This window comes from Myotis nattereri (genome assembly GCF_964212035.1).
Source record: "Myotis nattereri genome assembly, chromosome: 2".
NCBI classification, from domain to species: domain Eukaryota; kingdom Metazoa; phylum Chordata; class Mammalia; order Chiroptera; family Vespertilionidae; genus Myotis; species Myotis nattereri.
The window spans coordinates 213096214-213105444 of NC_138076.1; the positions used below are offsets into that span (position 1 = coordinate 213096214).

Consider the following 9231-nt stretch of genomic DNA (forward strand, 5'->3'; position numbering starts at 1 on the left):
CTGCTCAGGCAGCTTCCCGATCCTCGTCACAGAGAGAGAAATCGCAGCCTCTGATTTCACACGCTGTTTGGGGGAGTTTGCTGCTCATTCCACATGTGATGGAGGGAGAGAGAAAGGAAACGTATGCAGGGAAGAAATAGGAAGGTTCTAGAGTTCCAAAGCAGTTTCCTGCACCACCACCGGCTCTCAACTCATCGTTTAAATAAAATGCCATTAAAAACGCGCAGCAGTCACAGCCCTGTGGCACAGGCACCAGAGCAGTGAACTGGGAAGGCCCCCTGGGAGGGAGAACACGGGGGACAGGGTGTGCGAGAAACGATGTAATGAATGGGTGACACGCTCAGACCGGGTCTAGCAGGAGCCCGGAAAGCACCGCGCCTTCTCCTGCCCCCGCAGAAGTCACACATCGAACCGTGAGCAGCACACGAGCTCATGAAACCCCAACAGCTGCCTCGGTAAGGGCTGTCCACTCATGTGGTGTCACTGGTGGCCTCTCACGTTAAACAGGGAAAAGGAGGAGACAGGTCATGCGTCACCGACTGGACTGGCACAGTGGGCGAGCCTCCGACCACACGGGGAGCCTGTGCCAGTGTCCTCGGCGAGGACGGGCGGCTTGTGGGTGTGGGGCGCTGACGCCCCGCCTGGCCCAAGTCGTCCCGCAGCCCTCCCTCCTCTGCCGCCCGGATTCCTGTGTTTCCTGCATCCGCCCTCTCACCACGCCCACGTGCTCACATACCCTCAGGCCTCCGTGCCCTCAGTTCTGTCTGTGAGCGGAGGTGTGGGCCGTCTCAGCAGCCTGTCCCCACCTCTGTGCCGCCAGCCCCTCCTCCACCCGCCCGGGGGCTGCTGTCGGAGCTGGCACAGAAGACATGCAAAGAGCCTGTGACAGCGTCTACCGGGGCGGCCCCCCATATGTGGTGGCACTAATATAATGATCCCTTCTTGGAAATGTCTTCCATTGCCTCCTCTGAATTTTCCACACGGACACGGCTACATGTGAGTGAAATGCCTTCCTTAGCAAGAGCTGACGCTGACCAGCGAGAGGCGTCGGAACAGGAGTCTGAAGCAACCCTCTGAGCTGGTTTCTGAGAAGTCTATGCAGACCCTTCCGGCCGGGCCCTCTGGCCGGCTCGCCAGTGCCCTGAGCTCCTTTCCTGCCCGCCTCTCCCCCTCTCTGGCGGGACAAGCCCCAGCGTCGGGCACTCCCCCTGCAGCGAGGGGCCTGCGAGGCCTGGTCCCACCCCATCTGCCCGCGAGGGCAGCGTGGGCGCCGATCAGACGCGTTCTCTGCAGAAAGTGGCCGCCGACACGGGCCGAGAGGAGCCTCTCCTGCCGCGGAGAGGCCTAGGCGTGACCTGCTTTGTCCGGCCGAGAACGGAAAACCCAGCGCCACGCCTTGGCAGTGCGTCGTGTGACAGCAGCCGACCGCCTCGGGCCAGAGACACAAACACGGGAGGCCCGTCCTACCTTCCTGAAGTTGTACCAGTTCACTCTGCCGTCGAGATCCTTGCTGAAGTTGAGAAATTGTTTCTTGAACGCGGGGTCCTGCTGCAGGACCCAGTGCCGGAGCTTTTCCACCGCTTCGTCCTTGGTCACCGTCTTGGTCCAGGCGCTTTTGTCCTCTGTGGGCTTAGCTCTGAAATCACAGCAGGCACAGGTCCGGCGGGTGCTAACAGACCCCCACGTTCCACCCCAGACCCCCCCCCTCCCCCCGGGCCCGAGTGGTGGCAGGTGGGGGCAGGAGCCTCGGGAAGAGAAGGCTGCGCCTGTGTGAGATTCCTCCTGCGCTCGGAGCTGGCTGGCCACGCTGGGTCAGGCAGGCGTGGCGGGAAGGGTGTTCGTGTGACCCAGGAAATGAAGCTTCCAACGGCTGCTGTGTGGCTTCCAGGTCCCAGGGGTCATCACCCTCCGCGGGGAGGAAGGGCGCCACAGCCGCCCCCAGGTCCTTCCCGGGGGGGCGTGCAGTGTGAGAGGCGTGTGCGCAGAGGACAACGGCCTCCTCAGCTCCAGCAGCCTCTCGGCCCGGGGGCGAGGCGTGGGGCCGGGACACAGCCAGGAGTGAACCTGCCGCCTCTCCTGCTCCCCCGGCTCTGAGGAGCGCTCTGCTCCGCACACCCCGCATTTTAGGAAATGCTCAGCTGCCAAGACTTCCCTCCTGGTTTAGGGGGCAGACCACTCACCTCTGAGCATTTGACCTGCTCTCAAAGGGCCACCTTTCTGCCGTTTATAACGCAGCTACCACCCGAATGCCCGACGCCAACTGCCGTTAGCAGACCGCTGAGCGCCCCTGGCTCGCACTTAGGGGCTCTCAAAGGGGACGGTGAAGTCTGCCGAATACTTTACATCTTACCTTTCTTTATGGATTTATTGTAAGCTATGAACAAGCAAGTAAGAATACTATCTCTTCACTAGACTAAACCTGTATTTTCCAAAATGAAGAAGGGCGAGGATGTTTTTAATAGGTTTCCTAAGTATGTTTCCTCGTTACAACTCCATTGGCCATTATGTCGGGAGCCCTGCATCGCTGGTAGGGAGCGCGCCCTGGCGGAGGCGATTCTGCAGGGAAGAGTGCGGGAGGGTCCCAGGGGGCAGAGGGCGGGTGAGGGCAGGTCTGGGACGGCTGTGCGGCAGCCGGGCCTCTGGGCCCGAAAGCCCTGGGTTCCGGGGCCGGACGGCCACGAACTTTGTGAAACTTGAGGCGAGTCGCCAGGCCCTCAGTGCCTCGTTTCTAAAATGAGTAGGTCAGTTCAGTAACCCCTCAGCTCTCTGCCGGCTCTAAAACCCGCTGCCTCCAGCGCTGCGGTGACAGTCTGCCATCTTTCTCATCTAAATAATACAACATGAACACACTCATGTTTACACAAAGGCTCACTAACTGCCTGCCCCACGGCGCCCAGGTTCTCGCTGCGCCTGCATCTGCCTCTCATTACCTCTCGGCGCTCTCCGGCGGCGGCCCCTTCTGCCCGTGCTCGCGGGGCGGCCGGTCCTTCACGGCATTAGCTGGACGGGCGGCGGGCAGGCCCTGGACGCCCATGCTGGCCAGGAGGTTCTTGTACAGGACCTTTCCCGAGGCTGAATCCTTAAACTTGCTGCAGAGTCTGGATTGTAAAGGTAAGCGGAACACGCCCGTTAGAACAGCGGAAATGAAAAGACAGGCCCTCCGTGCGTGGGTGACAAGTGTGTGGGCACCTGCACCCTGCCCGCCTGTGCGGCGTGGGCAGCGGCTGCTGGGAAAGCCGGCTTGGCAGCTGGACGTGTGTGGGGAGCCGGCACGGCCATGGCATACTCAGCCCCAGGGCGCCTTATGTGCCATGCCAGCTCAGCCTGGTTCTGTGACCCTGAGTGGGGGGGAGGGGAGGGGGGTGTGAAAGGATTGAGAAAAGACAGACAAGAGAATGGAAGCTGGGTCTCGGCGGGACGATGCTCCCTGATGAGGAGACAGCGCCGGCGCCCACAAGCCGTGTCTTTATTTTATAGCAGATGCCACGAGGCAGAGTAGGGGCGTGATCACGTTGTTTACAGCATTCTCGTGAGTTTCAACCTCACTCAACTACATGCACCTGAACTCTATCACAAGGCACGTGGGGCCACGTGTTCGGACCATAGGGTCAAGCTTACAACCACAGCTGTTGGCTATGATGGTGCTGGGAGGGCCCTGCCCTCCAGCTGGGACTTGCACGTGGCAATGAGAGGACCCTGTCCTTTCATTAGCCCGAGGTTTGAACCTGGCCAAAACACCATAACCGCGCCCCACAAACGTGCCCTTGCCCAAGGAGCCAGCCACTCCGCCCTGGCGAAGTGGGTGTGAGTGTCCACAGAGGCCCGTACCACAGGCCCAGCCTCCGGGTACCGGTGGATGCACCAGGCGTGCACCCCACCCCGGAATGCAACTTCGCAATGACAAGGGACCCGCTGGAATCCGTAGCAACAAAATGAACCCCAGACCCGCTGTGAGGGTGAACGGAGCCTGACAAGAAGCAGCACCGCCCTGGCAGGTCGCTCGGTGGTTAGAGCGGCGGCCCTCGCACCAAAGGGTGGCGGGTCGGACCCGGTCAGGGCACAGACCTCGGTGCAGCCAGTTCCAGGCCCAGGAGGGGCCTGTGCTAGAGACAACCAATAGTTATATCATTGGTGTTTCTCTCTCTCCCCCTCCCTCCCCACCTCCCTCCCACTCTAAGAGCAATGGGAAAAATACCCTCGTGTGAGGATTTTAAAAATTTTAAAAAAAGAAGCGAACACCACGTGTGCTTTCACTTGTGTAAAATCATAGAAAGTACAAAGTAACCAGAGTGGTGGGGAGCTGAGCAGAGGCTGCTGGGGCGGCGCGGGGGTGGGGGTGGGGGGTGGGGGTGGAATAAAGTGCCAGCCGGCGGGTCTGAGCGGCCTGTGGCCGGTGCAGAGGAGGGACAGGCACCCTCAGGGGTGGCCCTGGAGGCTGCCGGGCGCCCGCGGCCACAGCCGGCCTCGCGTGAACGCTGAGGCCTCTTCGCCCGCCCACCCTCGCCGCTGTGCGCGCAGCGGGCTCCTCAGAGGCGTGTCCCATGACCCCACCCAGAGCACGGAGGGGACGCGTGTGTTCTTAGGCCGTGCAGACCGTCAGGGTCTCGTGAGGAGAGAGACTGGACTTTCGGACATGAACTCGGCTTTGCAGCAGCACTTCCTAGCTCACTGGCAACTGCGGCCGTCGCTGCTGTCATCCCGCACCCTCAGTGCCATCCAATGAGTCTTTCTATCTGAGCCTGCGGGAGCCAGGCACTTCCCCAGAGCGCGCGCGGCCGCTCTCCCTCCCAGCGCCGCCAGGCCTCAGCCTGTCACAAAGGCAGAGGCTGAGCGCGAGCTGGGCGCCGCCTCTCCTGCGTCCCTTTCCGCGCCTACAAGATGCGCACAGCAGTGCCCGGCGCAGAGGAGGGCTGTGAGCAGGAAGCCAGCTGGCACGTGTGTGCGTGCGTGTGCACACGCGTGTGTATGTGCGTGTGCATGTGCGCTCAGTAGCCAGCTGTGGTAACAGGGTCACGAGTGCTGACGCCACGCCGCGCAGCAGGGACCTGTGACTATTACAATCGCTTCACCGGATCCCCAGGTGCGGAGCGCGGTGCTGCGCGGTGAACCGTGAGCCACCCACCGCCTCACGGAGCCAGCCGCCGGGAACCCGGGAAGCGGCCATTCAGGGCCTGCGTCTCCCATCGTGAGGAGGACCGACGGCCCCGCCTGTGCGGAGACTGTCACAGAGCAACTCCCAGCGGAGCCGGCGCTGGCCGGGATGCGTGAGCGGCCGTGACCGGCACTGCCGCTAGCACCGCGAGCACGCTTCGAGGGGGTCGGAGCGATGGAAGCAGCCGTGACGGAAACACGGCAGGAAGGACTTCTGCGGCTGAGACTCACTTTGCCAAATGTTCCGTTGTCAGGCACGGGCAGAATATGTGCATCACTTTCTTGAAGTTGTTTGCCCCGACGAGCCCCGAGTCTCCCAAGTCGTAGGAGCACAGCAGGTCGTGGAACGCCAGGAGGTTCCTGCTGATGGAGTCCCGCACCATCCCTTCCACCTGAGAACACACACGGTCACAGGCTGCAGGCGTGTGGCCTGGGGGGGAGCACCCGAGACCACAGAGGGGGCACCCCAAGGGCCACGGAGGCAGGGGGCATCCCGGGACCACAGAACCACAGAGGCAGCACCCTGGGACCACGGAACCATGGAGAGGGCACCTGGGACTACGGAGGGGGGAAGGGTACTTACTAAGTCCCAGGCCAGCAGGTGTGATGCCTGGGCGTCCCCCCCAGAGGACGGCTTCCCTATCTGAGTGGGAGAGAAAGGACACGAGTGAATACAGGTCACTACAAGGGCAGGCGGAGCTCTGAGTCCGACTGTGACGGCCAGCCATGCCCGTCAGCCAGCGGCCGTGAGGCTGAGCAGGTGAGGCTGCCCTCTGACCCCCTGGAAATGGGAACAAGAACCCCGAACTGGCACTTATTTTTAAAAAGTACAATAAACATGAACAAGCCCATCATCTAGAAATGAAGTAAATGCAGAGTGAGAGAATGATGAGGCGGCACTCCTGCCCGTCAACGTGGTGAGAACGAAAAAGCAACGAAGTGCGGAGTGGCCGGGAATGACCTCCGCCGGTGTGACCGCTGCAGACGCCGGGGGCAGCGGCTGCTCCCGGGGCCAGGGAGCGGGAGGACACTCGCTCCTCACGCAGCCCCTTCCCATCGTCTGCAGTCTGTACGTTACAACACATATTCCTCTTTAAACCATTATAATTTAAAAATAAAATACATACTCTTTGATCCAATAATTCCATTTCTAGAAGTTTATACTAAAGGAAAACCACAGAGTGAGGCCAAAAAAAGTAGGCACCCCAATAGTCATTGTACCGAAAGTCATGAAAGAAAAAAGACACCTAGATTGTAACGTCGGGGAATAGTTACCCTGTGTCTTTAAAGCTATACAACAGAACTGACACTGTTAATAATATGTTAATAAGTGACAACAACTAAAAAGGCTGTGATTACATGATCTCATTTTAAAATGAGACAGATTATCATGTATGAAAGCTTGTGTCCAACTCATCAAATTCTATAGAGTAATACATGCAGTTTCTTGCAGCTTTACTGAGGTGTAATAGCCATTATAACTAAGCTGCCAAGAAAAGTGTGTGTGTGTCGGTACGTAGGTTTGGGAGGATAAGTGTGGGTGAGGAGTCCTCGAGGTTAGAATTAGCGGTGATTTTTATTCTCTCCTGTCTCCATACCTATGTTTTCTAATTTTCCGAATGATTCAGCCTCTCACCAAGTCATTCTGTGAGTGAGCCCAGCGCTGGGCTCCCTGCGGTACAAGGGGAAGGCCTGGCCACATAATGTCACACGAGATTGTGACTAGTGTGAGGTCGAGGACTACAAGAGGGGCTCCTTCAGGGGTGTCAGGGGTCCCTGGGAGGGCCTGAGACACTGGGACCTGCAGAATGGCCCCTGGGAGGAGCAGAAGGAAGTGGGGCAGAGGCTGGAGGGGGTGCAGTTGACAGGATCTGATTCCTACAGAGTAAACATCACTGCACTCGCCAGGTGCAGGGGGGAGGAGGGGCAGATTGCTGACACGTCTATATTTTTGGTTTTAAAGAAAAATGCTGGCTCTGTGCGAGGCTGCGGTGGGGCCAGAGCTCCCACAGGTCTGTGCCACGCGGAGTTCAGGAAAAGCTGTCATTACTCACTCCTCTGTGGGAAGGGCTCTGGGACTTTGGATTTCGAGTCTAAGAAGGACCCGGTAGTGTGGGTTTAGGCCAGTGATGGCGAACCTTTTGAGCTCGGCGTGTCAGCATTTTGAAAAACCCTAACTTAACTCTGGTGCCGTGTCACATACAAAAAATTTTTTGATATTTGCAACCACAGTAAAACAAAGACTTATATTTTTGATATTTATTTTATATATTTAAATGCCATTTAACAAAGAAAAATCTACCAAAAAAATGAGTTCGCGTGTCACCTCTGACACACGTGTCATAGGTTCGCCATCACTGGTTTAGGCTGTGGTTATCACCTTGCACAGGGGGCCATGCAGGAAACGGTAATAGTAGAATAAAAGGCTAATCTGTAGCTATTAAAGGAAATCTTACACATTTATATATATAAAAGCCTAAGAGACCAACCGACCGTTCGACCTGTAGCTATGATGTACATTGATCACCAGGGGGCAGACGCTCAATGTACAGGCATGAAAAAATGGAACAGACTGATGAATCTCAGAGGGAAGAGGGGAGAGGGGAGGGCGGGAAAAGATTAACCAAATATCTTATATGCATATTAGAGGCCTGATGCATGGATTCATGCACTGGTGGGGTCCCCCAGCCTGGCCTGTGGGGATCGGGCCAAAACCCACAGCCCAACATCCCCTGAGGGGTCCCAGATTGTGAGAGGGCGCAGGCCAGGCCAAGGGACCCCACCGGTGCACGAAACCATACACTGGGCCTCTAGTTTCAACAAGAATCTATTGATGTCAATTTTTTGGTCAAAAGAAACCAATACTAAAAGCCAGTGTCAGTCACTAGAGGCAACACTGTTATCACACAAAAGGTGAACTAACACAAGAACTCTACAAACGGGACGGAACCCAGAGGAGCAATCTGCACAAGGCCTGGGAGACGGTTCTTTCCCCTGTTCTCCCACTCTCCCTGAAAATCAATGGAAAAATATCCTCTGGTGAGGTTTAAAAAAATAAAATAAAATAAAATAAAATAAAATAAAATAAAATAAATAAAATAAAATAAATAAAATAAAATAAAATAAATAAAATAAAATAAAATAAAATAAAATAAATAAAATAAAATAATAAAAAATAAAATAAAATAAATAAAATAAAATAAAATAAATAAAATAAATAAAAAAATAAAATAAAATAAATAAAATAAAATAAATAAAATAAAATAAAATATAAAATACAGAGAAGTCCAAATTGAGTAACTCTTACACACTTAATTCTGACTTAAAATGAAAGTTACCGCAGCTGAAAAGTTACCTCAGCAAAGAGATGTGCTTCATTAGACCGCACGGCACCAGCACCCCTGATTTTACTGAGAACACGGCACTCACCTCCCCACGGCTCTCCTCCAGCAGCTCCAGGAACCTGCTGATGTCCACCAGGCCCGAGTCCCCGGGGTCCAGCGTCCGCAGCAGTTCCTTGAACTCCGAGTCGCTCAGTTTCACCACCATGGAGTTGATGGTGTGCTGCAGTTCTTGCGCTTTTATCCGCCCGTTCACCTTCTGAGCAGGAGAGTGTATATAAGGGAATTTTTTAAAAGAAAAAAGGGAGGAAAGCATTATATATGTGTTTAGCATCATTTAATAAACTGAGAGCTTCGGTAAACAGAATTATGCTATGAAACGAGAATACTGAAATTGATAATCATTATATAACATGGAGCTGTTAAAGAAATCTTACACATTTCAACAAGCAATGGGGGGGTGGGGGAGGCTAGCACTTTGGGAGTGCAGTTCCCACAATGCTCCCTGTTAGGACAGGGGCAGGAGATGGCCCCGGGCTGACCCCCTCCCCGGGGCAGGCCAAAAGTGCCTGTCACAGAAGCTGGAATAGTCCCTCCTGCCCCAACCCCACCTGAAGGCTACGGGATCAGCCTCAGGGGACACAAAACTTCCTGGCAGTTCAATTACAATTCACCAATTTAATAAGAATGTTAATTAGGCGTGTTTTCACTACCACCAACCTCATTCGTTACATAAATG

The 9231-nt window shown here is 55.6% G+C and overlaps 1 protein-coding gene across 1 annotated transcript in view; it reads right to left on the bottom strand.

Annotated features, from left to right (window-relative positions):
• Nucleotides 1-8745, bottom strand: part of EFCAB6 (EF-hand calcium binding domain 6) — a 74888-nt gene extending 66143 nt beyond the window's left edge. The window contains exons 1-5 of the mRNA XM_081084060.1: nucleotides 8581-8745; nucleotides 5735-5794; nucleotides 5383-5543; nucleotides 2931-3098; nucleotides 1468-1636 (exon numbers count right to left, since the gene is read on the bottom strand). Of these exons, the coding sequence (XP_080940186.1) occupies nucleotides 1468-1636; nucleotides 2931-3098; nucleotides 5383-5543; nucleotides 5735-5794; nucleotides 8581-8700 (678 nt within the window). The 5' untranslated portion in view covers nucleotides 8701-8745. The remainder of the gene's footprint in view (nucleotides 1-1467; nucleotides 1637-2930; nucleotides 3099-5382; nucleotides 5544-5734; nucleotides 5795-8580) is intronic.
• Between the last annotated feature and the right edge of the window lie 486 nt (nucleotides 8746-9231).